At 39.2% G+C, this 17088-nt stretch overlaps 1 protein-coding gene across 2 annotated transcripts; it reads right to left on the bottom strand.

Moving 5' to 3' along the window:
* Positions 1–10237: 10237 nt before the first annotated feature.
* On the bottom strand, positions 10238–16750 carry kcnj12b (potassium inwardly rectifying channel subfamily J member 12b). 2 transcript variants are annotated; one of them, XR_014122796.1, is made up of 3 exons: positions 15471–16164; positions 11535–13046; positions 10238–10492 (listed from the first exon to the last, which is right to left on the bottom strand). XR_014122796.1 is itself a non-coding variant. In XM_027014655.3 (2 exons), the coding sequence occupies exon 2, from the start codon at positions 12914–12916 to the stop codon at positions 11720–11722; it is 1197 nt and encodes a 398-aa protein (XP_026870456.1). In that variant the 5' UTR covers positions 12917–13046; positions 16556–16750; the 3' UTR covers positions 10238–11719. The 2 variants fall into 2 exon arrangements, 1 of the variants encoding a protein (XP_026870456.1); XM_027014655.3 differs by lacking the exon at positions 15471–16164 and adding an exon at positions 16556–16750 and having other exon boundaries at positions 10238–13046.
* Positions 16751–17088: the final 338 nt, after the last annotated feature.

The raw sequence follows: 17088 nt of genomic DNA, 5'->3' as shown, positions 1-17088 counted from the left end.
GAGGACATGTGAACATTCTGATATTTCATGCCATTGATAGAGTCATCACCATTTACGAGGGTGCATGCTATGTCCACAGCCTGAGGCCTTGTGGTTCTGCTGGGGTGTTCAGGCTGGCAGGCACTTACTGTCCTTTCAGTGTTAATTTCACTACATTTGTGAGGATTTGCAATGGTTCAAATCTGTTCTGCAAATGAAGTGATCTTGTTTTGTACTATAGTCTCTTAGCAGCAGTGTTAGCTTTAGCATTAGCAGTAGAGGAATAGGTGATGCTAGCAGGGGTGGGAGACAAGACTACATGGCTGGACCTAGCAAGGTGTTTGGCTTTGGCTCCAATCCGGACCCACTGCTCATTCCTTTCATCTGTGCTCACAATAGCAGCTCTGTTCATGCATTCCACTGGCCCAGTTCTGTGTCTCTGATGCTTGAAGCTCCACTGAGTCCCCGGTCAATGTTCTGCTGCCAGCACTCCCACACTCTGATGCTCCTCGCACAGCATAGGAATGCCAACTCTTAAACTCAGATTACAAGATCAGAAAACCCATTTCTAACACTGTCACTTTCTATAGAAGACAATTTTGACAGCATATGTGTTCTGAAACCCGAGTAACCATTTTCTGGTCTATTTCTTTTGAAATGCAACAGGAACATTTCCTGTCTTCTATGTAGACTACCACGAATCAGCAGAGCATGTCATATAATACTTTGGTGACGAAGGCCTGGAACACTGATGGTAAGATGGCATAACCAGGTACTCAATGTCCAATTCTGATAAAAGAGACGTTCTTCCACTCATTTCCTTCCTGTATGTGTATTAGGTTATACAAACTATGCAAGTCCAGTGTGTTGTATGCAGTTGCTCCTGTGCAGTGACCACCGGTAGTGGGAGGTACCTATAGTTAACTGTTATCTCATTCAGGTCATGATTGTTAATATAGAGCTACAGGCCTCCTTCCTTATTATCCACAAAGAAGTAGCCTGTGGATGCCAGGGACATTATGGGACATTAACCCCCATCTGAGAGCCTCAATGATGTATTCCTCCATGGGTGACATCTCACTGAGGGACAAGGGGAAGATATGCATGTGAGGTGGTCTAAGTAGCAATCCTAGAGATGGTGAGGAAAGAGCTTGGTGGCCCATTGCTTACTAAATATCTAACTTAGATCCTGATGGGTAGGGCTCTCTGGTAATGGCTGTGCACTGGAACTGGAGACCGTGGTTCTTACACTCAAGATGATCCAGCCAATATCTCCTTGGAGGTACAGGAGAGGTGCAGGTCCTGGATTTTAAGATGTGAGAGGTCCATAATCACCACATGACTGTCATGTCCAAGGTGATGAGTTCAAGGTAATTGGGCCAGCCTGGAGCTGAAGAGGTTGTGTTCTCCTGGACCCAGCCTGAGCCCAGAGGATGATGATCAATGGAAGAAATGTGAAGGAGAGGCTGAGAGAGATGCAGAGGAATGTGGAGGGCCTGAGCTGAGAGCTGATAAACCAGCCCACAGCTCCTGAGTGGTGAGAAGAATCAGACCCTAGTATATTGTGACGAGTTCACTGACAGAATGAGTATAAGACAAGGAGACCAATTATTTCACTACAGGTTTGGAGTTGGAGTAGCTGGAGCAGAGATGCCAGAACCTCCATAATAAAGACAGAGACCGTGTACAACCTGTTTTGTCATTTCTCATGAGATATTTGGTCTCTGCACACCTCCTGTTCAGGGGAAGCAGCAGGACATGCATGGGGAGCTGTATTAGGTAATCAATGCTTGTGGAGTAGCCTTTACATTATGTCTGTGTCGGCAAAAAGCTGTGATGAGAGTCTGTTCATTCCAGCCACTGGCAACGGCCAGCATGCGGAATGGAATGATGTATTCCGATACTGGAGTGCTGCCTTAGCGGAGTTTAAGCAGCTGCTGGCCCAGGTCCAGGGATGTTAGCGCTTGGTGAGGGTTGGATGAAAATAACACAGCAGCAAAACAGGAAACAAACATGAGAAACAAGAGCAGAAAAAAAATAAACATCAGGAATTAACTAGGAACTGACAGACTATAGATAGGTTCAATGAAGTTAGTGAAAGCAAGCGAAGATAGTAAGGCGTGCAGCGCTTAAATCCACTGCCTAATTAAAGTAGGAAACTAGTGGCAGGTGCTATTACTCAGCGGAGGCAGAGTGCTGAAGTCGTGCAGGCGATGGAAGAATAGTGACGTTTTTAGCCTTATAATGATTTCCTGACTCACACACAGTCATGATTTGAATTAAAACTTTCAGTATTTAATATTTTTGGTAAAATATTTTTGTTTGTTTAAATAATAATCCCTATCTCTCTAATCCTGAGTTTCAGGCTACGCTCGCTAGAGTTGCTACCTTTACAGCTGTCTGGGCTAGATCCGCTTTACAGTCACACGGCTTTTATGGCTCAGAGCTGGATATGGCCCGTTTAAGTTACAAATCGTGATCACAAACTTCATTTGGAATCCAAGCGGAAGCGTGCCGGATTCTCAAATCAGGAGTGTCCATGAGAATTGAATTGAACTAATAATTAAAACGAAATAAGTAATCTGACTCTGACTGTTTATAGACTCATTTTGTTGCTAACCGTCTTGGAATTGTGTACACTGTACAATTTTAAGGAAGACAAAAGCACATAACATTGATTTAGAGAACAGGAAGCAGTTTAATTTTGCTAATGTGCTTGCTATCCATATATAGCTGACCAACATAATTAAAAATTCAAAAATTCTAAATGTATTTATACAGCGCTTTTTACAACAGATGTTGTCACAAAGCAGCTTTACAATTGGTCAAGTCCAAGCCCCCAGTGAGCAAGCCAAGGCCAACAGTGGCAAGGGAAAACTGCCTAGAGCATGAGGAAGAATGAAACCTTTGAAACCTCTCAAGTTCTAAGTCGTCCACTGGTCGACAACGGACACCACAATAACAACAATTTAAAGAGATAGATAGATAAATAAACAATTAATGTTTAGTCCAAATATCTAGAGGTCCTAGTCTTGTCCGGGGGTGTGCCTGTGTCAGAGACTCAACCCGCAAACGAACGTACATTGAGGGCATCGGAGAAGTAGTTGGCTGGGGTGCAGGTGTGCTGGGCTGCAGCAGGGGACATCAGGGGGTGGTGGGAGTAGCCAAGGCAGCTGAGACGAGATGAGGTTCAGCAACATCACGACATCAGGGGTAGGTGTACCTCAGCAGAAAGAGAGACTAAACTAGGTATGTCTTGGTATGAGAGTGTGTAAATTAGGGAACTATAATGTGCAATGATGTACTCTGGCAGATTTAGCTATGGCAGCAGAGTTAAAAAGAGCCAGAAGGAAACGCAGGCATGAGGGCACCCTGGAACATCAGCGTTCTGCCGCTCTCAGTAAACAAACTTGAGTGACAAAAGAGAGTTGAAGTGACAGCATCATAACATCCCAGTTTACCAAACCTCTCAATGCCCATGGTCTCCCAGATCTACACCGTTACCTAAGATGGCAAGTAGTTAATAAAATGCCTGACTGTACAGATTTTCAGCCTAGGCTGAAATATTGAGACTGTGTCTGAATCTCGAACATTTAGAGGAAGGTTATTCCATAGAGTGGGAGCTTTATAGAAAAAGCCTCTTCCCCCTGCGTTAGATTTTCTTATTCTTGGTACTAGTAAAGAGCCTGCACATTTTGATCTAAGCAGACATGGTAGATTGTAAATGCACTAAGAGTTCTCTAAGGTCCTGTGGGGCAAGACCATTCAGTGCTTTGTAGGTAATGAAATTTTACTGGGAGCCAATGTAAAGTAGCTAAGATAGAAGTGATCAAATTTTCTAGTTCTAGTAAGCACTCTGGCTGCTGCATTTGAAACTAGCTGGGGTTTGTTTAGGCACTTAGTATTACAGCCTGATAGTAGGGCATTACAGTAGTGCAATCTTGAAGTAATAAATACATGGACTAGCTTTTCTGCATTATGTAAGGAGAGCATGTTCCTCATCTTAGAAATGTTCCTAAGGTGGAGAAAGGCGGTCCTAGAAATATCATTTACATGTGCTACGAACGAAAGACTGAGATCCATAATTATGTGATATGCTTTATGAAATTGAGCCCCCAAGAGAATTTAGAGTTAATACTGATTGACGATTGTCCTTTAGAATGATCAGCTAATACTGTTGATGCAAGAGCAATAGATGCTAAGCACTGCTAACTACTTAGCCACTGACACTTAACATGGTTTAAATTGCTTTATTAATCAGTGTGAATATGGAGTATATAAATATTTGTTTCTATTGAAATGTATGTGCAATTTCTTTCTTTTTTTAAATATGTATTTCAGAGTTTCTGCCAGTGCTCTAGGTCCTGCTATGCTGTGATCAAAGGCTCTTCCAGTTCCACTGTTTGTTTTTTTAAAACAGGACTTTTAATTGCGTTAAACATTTTTATTTTTGAATGTTTTCAGCTTTGTAAAGTTGAATATCGCCATAATATTGGTTGCAATTGGTTAATATTGGAATGAGGGATTGTCAGTGTCAGGTTCAAGCAAACCACGTTTTAATGGGTAGTGAAATGGAGCAGAGTAAAAAAAAAATTTTAAGGACATGCAAATGGATCTGTACTAGAACTAACACGTTTACTGAATATTAAAAACAGTTCAATGGAGCAATGTGAAAACCATAGTCCAAACGTATCTGTGCTGCATCTGGGTCAGGTCATATGTATTTATTGAATGAACTGGGCCTGTCCTGTACCAGGTTTGTTTCAGTTCTGGAAAATTAATCAGCCCCAGCACTGGCCTGCATTGCAGAAAAACAAAGATCAATGAGTACATTAAATGAGTATTGTTCTTGTAAGGTCAAGTGATCTTGACCTTAACCCTCTAATAAAATTGAATTTTGTCATACTTATAGTACACTAATCAATGATCTTTACAATTAGATCACATGTTAGCTTATTATGTATTCACAATTCTATTTTCATTTCATTTATGTGTGAGATTTTCTTTGAGTGAGGAAATATAGCTTAATTTGTTTTCTCTGTATTGATTTTCACAATTCATGAAAAGTATTAAAATTGCTGTAACCGAAGAAAAATAATTCTATGCAAGAAAAGAAATATATACAGTTCATCAACAGATACTGATGTCTGTCTGTTGATACACAGTTTATATTAACCATCCTGTAGTCCTTTATCATTGGTCAGTTTCTGGACACAGACTTGCTCTTTTTAGTGGTGGTGGACAATTCAGTCTAGCAGTGATACTGTTGTGTGTAAAGCACCCCTGTAACATTACTATAGCTTATACACTAGTCCCAGTGCCACACAAACACACATGTCAGCATATACATACTCTGACTGATCACTTTATATGTATTGTATTGAGTTGACAGAAGACACAAGCTCTGAGATTAGCAATGTTTATTAAGTGTTGATCTATAATCACTAACGGTAACACAGTTCATGGTCAAATTGCTGGAGGCAGATATAGAAGCCATCAGACCAAAAATGAAACCAAAAGACACAAAGAAAAAATGCTAAATAAAGATAAACATGGAGAGTAATGACAACACAGAGTGAGAGCTCAATAACCAACAATAAAAGAAGGAAACTAGAGGTATAAATACAAAGACAGTAACCAGAAACAAGAAACATCTGAAACTAACAAGAGATAAACAGGGGCAGAGATAAACCAAACATGAGATAATGGGTGGAAACAGCAACAAAAGGAAAACCAAACCATTCGGTATCTAGTGCCATAGCAATAGTCACTCTAGCAGAGCCGGTTTATGAGGAAACAGCCGACTTCCTATTCCTCCCATTATATCAAAAAATGACTGCAAAATACCAGAGGGTGTCAGCAAGAGAGCCCTCAGTGAATGGTTGTGAGACTAATTGGCTAAACATGAAAAATTAAAGGTTTCTCACCGCTTGGCCTGGATCTTCCTTTAATTTTGTAAGGTAGAAGTATGTATTACACTAAAAATAGCAAAGTCAAAATCCTTTATTTCTACTGCCAATGGGTTTTGTGCAGTAGGACACTAGCATTCCTGCTACTCCAACTCCAGCTCACCAACCAATCAACACTCATAGTAAAAAAAATGCTAGCATCCTACTGCCCAAAACTCATCTATTTGGCACATCAAGAGAAACCATCTTTTTTCATGTGTTGGTAATACGCCCTGTTCACTCAGCAAAGATCATGTGATGTTCTAGAAGGACATAACTTTTCTGTTTTGAGTTCATTTTGGCATTGTTGGCTTTTGCTGTTGTATCCACATTTGTTATAGCATTGCATTTCATATTTGCCACCATGTTTTCTAATTTGCTGTGGCATTTTGGTTCAGCCTTTGTGTTTTTGGTATTGATTTGTTAAATTGTTTTGCACTTCCAAGCCACCTTACCAGAAAGAAAGCAAACAGCAGATGTGAATGTTCCTGGATTAAATTCTGCTTTGTGAATTATGAATTATTCATGTTACTTTGATGCTTTGAAGTGATGATCTCTTCATTATGGGTAGTTTAGACAAGACTGAATAATATCTGCGATCACAGTCCAAACATCTCTCTATATTTCTGTGTGTGTGTGTGTGTGTGTGTGAGAGAGAGAGAGAGAGAGAGAGAGAGAGAGAGAGAGAGAGCATGCTATCTGCAGTATTCATTGTATTAATTTCTTCTGTAAGGCTATATATGTTACCATGGAAACAAATTGAGCTGTTTGTGCATGTCATTCACTGGCTATCTCTTCATCAGGACTTTCATTTCAGTTTTGACCTGTGCGTTGTTAATTATCCCATCCCATGCCTATTCTTGGGATGAGATGTATTTCTGAATGACATATAACAAATAAATATAAATAAATAAACAGCAAATATCTGTTTAACATGATCTGGCTGACACACAGTGAGTAAAATCATGGATTAAGCAGCAATTGAGCACCCGTTTGTTTCACTCACTCTCTTCCACATGTGCACTCTCTCTCACTCCCTCTCATTCTCTCTGAAGTTGGGGGTCATTCTGACACAGTAAATAAACATATCAGTCTGAGTGCATACAAACATACAGATGATAAGGGTCATGGCAAAGAGCACCTGTCACTCTCTCACTCTCTCTCACACTCACGCTCTCTTTTGCACATACTCTCTCTCTCTCATTCTCTCTCTCTGTCTGTCTCTTCTCTTTTCTTGTTCAACAAACAAAGCTCACAATTTCAAGATGATTACATTTTCCTGTTTAATTTCAGGTGGTGGTTTGTTTCTGGTGTACTGACATTTCAGGAGGGGGAAACATATTAGGTCAAGCTACAGTACCAGTCCAAAGTTTGGACACATCTGCCTGAATGAATGTTTTTCTAAAGGTATTTTACTCTAATGGTTTATAGTTAATTTTCATTTTAAGTCAAATATTGATAGTGAAGTAGTTAATAAATAGTTGATATCATATATATGGATTAATTATCAATAAATAAATAAATAAATAAATAAATAAATACTTCTTCAATGCCCCCAGCAAATAGTTTTCATTCAGAACTTTAGTCTTTGATCCTCAGCATATGTAAGAATTTCTTTAAGACTGATGGAAAAACATCATAGGTGGTTCCCTCATGAAGCTGGTTAAGAGAACACCAAGAGTGTAGAAAGCTGTCATCAAAGTAAAGAGTGGTTACTTTTGTAACAGTATTTGTTTAACATAATCACATATGTGTTATCTCATTGTTTTGATAGCATCACAATTTTAATAAAATGTAGAAAATAATTTAAAAAAATAAGCAGATATGTGTCCAAACCTTTTTATTGGTAGTGTATGCATCAAGTGTCTTGGGAGTATTGAATACATTTTTTTAAAATATATTTTAGTTATTTTCAAGCTTGGTACCAACTAACAAATGTATCATTCCTAAATTCTACAGAATCAGTCATGTTCTAGCTTTGTTGTAGGTTTTCAGAACATGATGTACAAACACAGAATTAAGGACTCAGTATTCAGTTGTCCTTTTGTTCTTTATCATTTCTCAATTTAAGAATGCAGAAATAGCTTCCATTTGTAACTTACATTGTTAAAACAAGTAGCTAGATTCCATTTGTAATTTACATTCTTAAAACCAGTAGCTGTTTTCTTACAAGCTTCATGTTTCATTGTGGATTCATCTGTTTGTCAAAAATACAGCTAGAAATTTCAACTTCAACTTAAAATTTCAAAAATAACAGGACAGAGTACAGAAATAGTAAGTGACCAACAAAACCAGGCTAATGGTCTTTGTATATATGAGTCTGATTTTTTTTTTTAACTTTTTTTGTTTTTTGTTTTTTCTTTGTCACAGTAGCTGTCCGTATTGTGCAACAATACTTGCTGTGGGTCTTGTTTTACAACAAATGCTTATAGGGCATTATGAGGCACATCAATAAACTGAGTAAAGAGATCGCTGTTGAAACACTTATGTTTCTAATAACAATACAGTCTACATCTCATCCCAGTGTTAGCTCTTTTGAACTCTCTTCTTTCAATTAGCAAAACCATGTGCATAGCAGAAGTAGGGCTAGACCTATTTGCATTGGACTCAATCTAATAACATATAAAGGAGCAAAAAACTAATTGCATTGAATCTAAGAATTTGTAAAGTCTATCTCTGAGTATACTTTTGATGTGTTTCAGTCATAGTTTTACAGTAAGAAGAAACTTAAAAGGATGCAAATTTGCTATATCCCTAGGACAGACTCTAAAATAAAGGAAGGCAATGCAAGTTCTTTTTAAAAAGCAGTTAAAATGTCAGTGGGTATGTCTACTTCCTTGTACGATGAGCCAGCAAGCCATGACCTCATAAATAGCTCAGTGAAAGCTGTTAAAGGATTCTGTTGACAAATTCAGAAGGGTCTCTTTCTTTGCTCTCTACTCCTTAATTTCTATTGTAAAATAAGGTTGGCTGTAATTTATCTTGGGGAAACATTAGTTTATTACAATTATTTCACCTAATGCCTCCTTTATTCAATCAGGCGTGCTCTTTTTCTCCCGCTGAGCAAGATGTTAGATGGGGTGAGTGAGTGAACACTGCTCAGATTTATTCCTCCCTTGTCTCTCTCACTCCCTCTCCCTACCTCACCTTGTCTGCCAGACTTTGTCTGATTCTTTCAAAAATCAGTGAGGAGTCTGTAAGATCAAACTCCTTAACAGCATCTTTTATCATTTGGAGTGTGTGAATCTGCTGCGTATTATATTCATATCAGGGGATGTGTCCCTGGGGTAGCATAGATGAGGTCAAATGATGTGCTCAGTGTCTTTGTAACATGTTTTTGCATGTTTTACATGTTGAACAGACCTTTATGCTAACTTGATTGTTCAAATGCTGCCCCATTGCTCTGCATTAATATTTAGCAGTAGCTGTACAACTAGCTTTAAGCATTTCGCTATTATCCTCACAACTCAAAGAAAAAAAAAAACACTTCATATCATATTAGAAATATCACATTTATATTAGTATTGCAAAATAAGTATTCCACTGTGCCCTTTAGTATTAACAAGTCTTTAAACTTTGAGGCCTGCTCAATGTATCTTCGGCCTAACAAATATCTGCCCCAACACAGGAGTCATGACATACAACAATGGAGACAATTATAGCCAAGACTGATTTGTTTAACTTTTCAGGAGATAATATTTTTGTTGCCCTGCTTCGCTGATGTCTTTACAAATGGAAGATTATGTATTCAGATTACAAACGGGCGATCACTAATCAGATTTTTTCCTCCTGATGGCAGCCTTGGGTTAGTTCAGACCTTATGCACAATGGTACATACTGTTCAGAAAGAAAATGTGTACTAACACCACATCAGTAGTTTTTATCTAGTGTGTTTTATTGACCCTTCTGCTTGGAATCTGATGGTCTGCTGTGCGTCCTGAGTATGAAATAGTGTGTGTCTCAAGAGTGTGTGCCATGGGCTTTGTACTCTGTGAGTGGTGAAATGGACACTGTATTACAGGAAAAATAAATAAATAAATAAATAAATAATTTTATATATATATATATATATATATATATATATATATATATATATATATATATATATATATATATATTAGAAATGCAGGGGTGCCAATAACTGTAATATATTGCAATATATATATATATATATATATATATATATATATATATATATATATATTGCAATATATTACAGTTATTGGCACCCCTGCATTTCTTAATTTGTCTGGAACTCTTTCTCCATTTTCAAACTCCATGTATAGGTCTTTCAAAGTCCTTGGTCAACACTTTTGTACTTTTCTTTTCAACTCACCCACAGATTGACAATATGTTCTAAGTCAGGGGACTGGTGTTGTCACCTGAGAAGCTTAATTCAGTGGTACATTAATCATTTTCTGTGTGCATTTGGAAGTAATCTTCAGATCATTGTCCTGCTGGAAGATACATCCACAGCCCAGTCTTAGGGTCCTGGCAGGGGCGATGAGAATCCTCTCTAAAATTTCCATGCATGATTCCATGCATCCTGGCCAGTTTCCAAGAGCCTTTGGAATGAAAAACAGCCACACAAGATCATAAATCCAATATACTTTAAAATGGGGATTATGTTTTTTCTGCATGACCATGACTTTTTTTCACCAAATTCATTTCTGGCATTGGTTGCCAAAAACCTCTGTTTTTTCTCATTTGACCACATAACTCTATTCAAATGAGTTTAGTAATCTTCAAGTGTGTCATAAAGCTTTCTTTTGTCAGGGCTTCCAAATTATTTGGAAAAAAGCTATATTTTGCCTTGTTCTTCCACTGTCCACTGATGTTTGGACATTTTCCCTGTCAAATCATCTTCCTCTGTGCAAAAGTGGGAAAATGCATTTTCATAATTTCCCAGATAGGATAATGAAAGCTTGTGTTGTTTGAAAATTAATTATTACCCTAATAGGGGCAATGGGTATTTTTACATGTGGAGCTGTTTTCCTGATTCATGAAGATCAACAACCTTTTGGTTCATTTTGTTTTCTCTGAACATTCTGATGTTACTTAGATCATTTGCCCTGCATGTCAAGCTCCTAACATTATGTTTAGAAAAGTTAAACTATGAATGGGAGCTTAAGCAGTCTGGGTGGTGCCAGTAATTGTGAAACATTTTTTAAAGATTTTTTTTTTTCATTTTTTCAAGGTTTTTTTTTTATTATTTTAAAGGCATTTCTCATAGCTTTTTGATCATCTTTACCAGGATGATATAAATTCCAAAGAGTCCTTTATGTGCCACAATATAAAACAAACAGAAAAGTGGACAAAGACCTTAACATATGCTCATCCTAGTTTTACCTTCTACAAAAATAAAGTTACGCCAAATGAAGTGATTTAATAGTAATTAGGATGCTGATGGGTACATAAAATTAGCAGGAGAATGTAGCCCAAAAGCACCTAGCAAATGTCTGACCAAGTTTGGCACCAAGGTTTGCTTACTATTGCATTATGATACCACTTAAAATCAGTTCAAACTACAGTATGAAACAAAAAATGCTATTTCAAGTTTTCCTACAGGAAGGCCATCCAGCTGCAGCAGTCATGAACATAACTTGCCTGCACTTGCCTACAGCTTGGCATTATTGCAGCGGTCAAAGGTTCATATGGCACTTGCTTTGTTGTGCGTCTGTCAGCCAAAGCCAAAACTAAAGGAATAGGCTGGATCTACATTAAAACCAAGTGTCTTGAGGCAAAGGTCAAAGGTCAATGGGGTCTGAAATCATATCTCTGATTCCCTGTGGTCATATCTCTGACTCCCTGTGGACTCCCCACTGGTCAAAGTCCACCTTGACTGGTAGGGTTTCCAGGTCAGCTCCTCTGTGTCCCCTACCATCTTCCAGCTCATCTTCCTTGCTACTACTGGAGGCCACTTCATTCTCATAACAGAAACCATCACTGTCCTGTGAAGATTCCTGCTCCTCAATGTCTTTGGCGCTACAAAGTGGTGTGGAGGTGACTTCATAAGTCTTGTGGAAAGTTGAGAAGTCTACCTTGTAATGATTCTTCTCCTCAAATATCATCGGCTCAAAACGGTGTCCCCACAAGATCTCGCTGGCCAGGTAAGAGCTGCGCACCTGTGCTGTCATGGCCGTGGCCTCCACCAAGCCCTCGAGGATCACCACGATCTCGAAGTCTGATTCCATCAGATCCTGCTTGCTGAGCTCATAAAGTGGGCTGTCTTCATTGATCTTGTGGATGATGGTCAGTGGCGAGACGAAGAAGATCCGGTCAGTGCCCGTGTCGTAACCCACATTGATGTCAATCTGTTCAAGTGGGAGATACTCGCCCTCGTCCGTCACACGTGACTGGATCATCTGGGCACGTACGTGTGCCTCTACGATGTGACTCTTACGCATGTTCCCCACACGCCACATCAGGCATAGGTTACCATCACGCATGGATATGATGGCGTTGCGCGAGAACAGCATTGTCTCCGCACGCTTCTTGGGCCGAGCCATCTTGGTCATGATTGCACCAATCATGAATGCGTTGAAGAGGCAGCCCGCAATGGACTGAGTCACGACCATGCAAACGGCCACAGGGCACTCATCCGTCACACAGCGGAAGCCATAGCCAATGGTGGTCTGCGTCTCAAGAGAGAAGAGGAATGCCGAAAGAAAGCCATTGATATTCATGATGCATGGCTTGTAATCTTCAGGAAGATCCAGGTTCAGGTCACCATGCATGAGGGTAATGAGCCAGAAGTTGAAGCCGAATGCTAGCCAGATCGTGATGAAGCTACATGAGAAGAGCAAGAACATCCAGCGCCAGCGCACATCCACGAAGGTGGTGTAGATGTCAGCCAGGTAGCGCTGAGACTGATCTGCCATGTTTACAATGTTTACATTGCACTGACCCGTTTTCTTGACTAAACGGGTGCGGGACTTGCACCTCGTCTGCACCTTGCCATTTCCAAAGGTGTTGCCAAGGTTCGGCATGTTGCTGTAGCAATGCAGGACCTCTTATGATGATGAAGCAATGCTGTAGTGGTGGGAAACACCCACACTCGTGCTGCTTGAACTGAATCAAGATGGACTGTCAGGCCTCTGTATTTATCTGCTAAGGAATCTGAGACAGACAAAAAAAAATTAGGTCAGTCCTCTGAGGCCTTACCATGCTTTATAAATGTTTTGCTGCTTACATTTTACATTTGACATTTTTGGAATGACGTGGTAACAACTGCATTAAACAGATCAGTAAAGGTATGATGCACAAGATTCATTTATGGTATGATTGTTGCCCTTGTCCAAGTGAGTATGCTTAAATGATAATTCTGTACACTGTCCTCCTCCAAGTGTAGTGAATCATTTAATTATTCATTGCTCATGAAATTAAGCTCAGGATTACCATGTTTCTGAATACATTTTTGCAGTGGGTGCTTTTATTTCAATGTTTTCAATGTTATTTTCCTGAAAGCCCTGAATTTGTGAGCTGCCTGTGGGGTCCAGATTTAGGCATCCAGACTGGGCCTCACTCAAGTGATCTGTCTTTCTAATAATAGATGCTTGTCGCTAGTGCACATATACACATCCACATACACTTCCAAGGATCTGTGCTCTAAGACATGCTGTACTTGTATGGAGAGGCTTGAGGATACACACTTAACTCAGATTACATCAATGTGATAATTAGAGAAACAACACTATAATTTTTTTTCGTGATCACATGAACAGCTTTGTCGAGAATAAAAGAATGAGTTGAAAGAATGGACGAATATAGAGGTTACCCTGAAAACCTGTCTGGTAGTGATTGTGTGTGTGTGTGTGTGTGTGTGTGTGTGTGTGTGTGTGTGTGTGTGTGTGTGTGTGTGTGTGTGTGTGTTTTAGAAGTGACTGTCAGCTTCAGTGGTATTTTAGTCGTCCTCCAGGTGGCCAATCAACGAGAAACATGAGGTGGAGGGTTGAGGCAGTGGTATAATAGTGGAGGTAGAAGTGAGAGAGTTAGTGTTTGTTGCCAGAGTAAGGAACACCTGTTTCTTACTCTGACAGCAAAACACAGTGCAGTAGATGTGGTCAGTGCTTGATGTGGATAGATCAAGTAGTGCCCCGACAATTCTGCTTGGCTTGATAGAACAGGCTACTATCTTTCTTTGTCTATACGTCTTCCCTTATTCATTTTTGGAAACGATACTCCAGTCCATACTACACTCCACACTCTTCATCATCTCCCATTTTGCAGTACTCCTCAGACTTTGGAGTGTTCTAAAAATACTGAGGTTTAAAGCTCCAGGTAGCCAAAACAAGGCTCTGCAGTTTGTAGCTCATGTAACAAAATGGTGGTTATGTTGCCTTCCATTTAGCCACTTTATTATGTAAGCTTGGCGTAATAGGTTAGGATATGTAGAAAATGTTTAGAAAATGGGGAGAGTTTCATTTTAATGAAAATTATTAGAAAACGTTGCTTTCTGAGCATCCTAATGAGGCTCTTATAAACTAAACATTTGAGAACTCTGAATGAGTGCAGATCTGATCGGGTCAGTAATTTAGGGAAGGGTTATACCACTGAGAAGCAGATGGAATTTTGAACCCAGGAAATGATATCCAAACAAGATCCAAACTTGAAGATGCCCCTAAAATTCCACAACATGGAATTTAGAAAGAGAAGCAAAATTTTTAGAATTTTGCCAAGGGGAGTTGTCAGCATGTTTTCCACTGGTGTAAATAATAGACCAGTGTGGCTGGTGAGAATCTGCTGACACACTATTGAGATTCTGGTGGGTCACCAGACTGTGGAGCATGCCTGTCATGCTCCACTAGTCTTATATAATAACATTTATTATAAGAGACTAATAACATTTTCATCTCGTGTGTTGTCCTACAGGCTGCACAAGATAATGCTGACTAATAACATCCTAATGAATGTGATTACTGAGGAACAAATCCAAACTTGTCATATAACAGTCATAAAGTCAATGTCTTTTCAGGATTTTAAGATATGGGGGAATTTAGATTTTAGACACATAGATATAAGATTTATTTTACATGATTTCAATGTTCAACTTATTTGGTCAACTTTTTTTCTCTACTTGTAAATTTTAGTAGTTAAGAAATAAAAGAATGTGAAAAAAACACAGCACATTTAAACTGAATGAGCTGTGCGAGAACAGCAGGGAACAGTATGCACAAGACACTGCGAAGCAAAACTATACTTCTCCTAGTACAGTCTCCACATCCAGCATGAAATGGACATGACCTTATTATACACATGCGCGTGCGCACACACACACACACACATGCACACACACACACACACACGCACACACACACTTGCATATACACTAGCGCACAGCTACAGTATATAGCCAAAAGCTTGTCTATAAAACTAAGAACCGATATGGCACATCCATAGTACTTACAGCCCACACCAATCAAACACTATGCATGTGTATCGGTTGTGACTAGTTCCTGCTCATACTGTATATGACAGAGAGGTGAAGGAGAGAAGGAATATATTTAAGTGCCACAGAAGATAGATAAAATAGTTTTTGCTTACCTTTTGCTTACACGGGTTTGTATTAAAGTATATGTGCAAGAGTGTACAATTGACTAGTTAAAGCATTGTTCCAGCAGGCTCTATAAGAGTTCCTCCATGAGTAAAACCATGAGTAAAAGTCAAGTGGATCCTGGTGTCATCCTGCCAAGTCCTCATCCTTAATGCAATCCACAACACCACATGAGCATGTATTTGCTTACTCTCACAACCATACACACATGCACAATAAAAGAGGGTTCTTCAGCCAAAGTGGTACATAGAATCCCTTTTGAAATACTCCATTAATGTTCCCTCATTTTTGCTCTGATTTTCCACTAATGCACAGATGAGCTGTATTCTTCGGTGTTTCAGTACAACCAGTGATCCTCTCTCTCTGTCTGTGTCTTTCTCTCTGTGTCTTGTTCTCTCTTTCGTTCGCTCTGTCTCACTCATGTCTGCTATCTGATCCAGTGCTTCGTTTTTTTTACACCCTCTATCTCTCACACCGATGCACTCTCTCTCTTTCTCCCTTTCACTCTCCCTCTCTCGCTATCTAAATTTACCATATGCAGAGACTGGCCTCATATGGATGCTCATATTGATCTCCTGAAATAATTGTGGTTTATGGGCATAAATAAGGAACACACATTTCACAATTTCCTGCATACATCTGCCACTTTGAATAGACCCAGGTGTCCGTTAGATATGCACACACATACACACACACACGCGCACAAACACACACACACACACACACACACACACACACACACACACACAGATACAGACACACAATTAAAAAGTTGGCAAAGAGTGCAAAGAGTCAAGAGAGCAACAGCTTGGAAACATTCCAATCTGAATCATTTGTCAAGATCAGCTGGTAATGCTGTGCCTGTACGTCCTGAGGTATTCTCTCAGGTGTTAGCGGGCATCGTCTTATGCATTTCTGGGAAACTATAAGATATGTTGTAAGGTTAGAAAGTCACTGAGGACATTGACTTGATAGGAGGAGAGAAGGTAGCCAGGTGAAAAGCATGTTAGGTCAGAAATAGATAAAAAAGAGTGTAAAGTTCATGCTACTGTATATAACAGAAAAAAATACTTACAATAAGTAGTACACAAAAACAACTAATAGTTGCTGTAGTTTGTTCCTTAAGAATGACCCTGTCCGTTTAATGGATTTGTTTACGCTGTAACTGCATGTTGGAAGGCCTCAGTCGTACATGGAATTGGTTAGCATGGAAGTATTGCTAAAGGTTAAATATTGGAAACTTCTCTGGGTTAAGCATGATTACCAAATGAAGCAGTATGCCATGAAATGGCAGGAAAGATTAAAATAAAGTTGTGTGGGATTCTGTGTGTGGATCTCAGTGGGTGTGTGGCATACCAGAGGAAATTAAGCCTTCTACTGTTGTCTGTTTTTACAGCCATTTTTTGGTTTTAGTTTGAGGGACATATCTTCAACATCTTGAGAAAGATATAGATTAGAGGGAGAAAGCTTACCATTTTGAATTAGATTATGGTTTGTTCAAAAGATTTGAGCCCTTGCACTGAAAAACCATACCTGTCCATTTACTGTTTTTCTGTATTCTACAAAATAAAAACAGTACTATAAAGCAGTATTACAAGTTTTATTTAA

Source organism: Electrophorus electricus, chromosome 3 (assembly GCF_041902795.1).
Source record: "Electrophorus electricus isolate QZ-2024a chromosome 3, ASM4190279v1, whole genome shotgun sequence".
Lineage (NCBI taxonomy): Eukaryota > Metazoa > Chordata > Actinopteri > Gymnotiformes > Gymnotidae > Electrophorus > Electrophorus electricus.
The sequence above is the reverse complement of the archived record's forward strand: the minus strand, read 5'-3'. Positions and strand labels throughout refer to the sequence as shown.

Bases quoted from the DNA above. Each gene is read 5' to 3' on its own strand.
- kcnj12b (XM_027014655.3), bottom strand. From the start codon at position 12,916: ATGCCGAACCTTGGCAACACCTTTGGAAATGGCAAGGTGCAGACGAGG.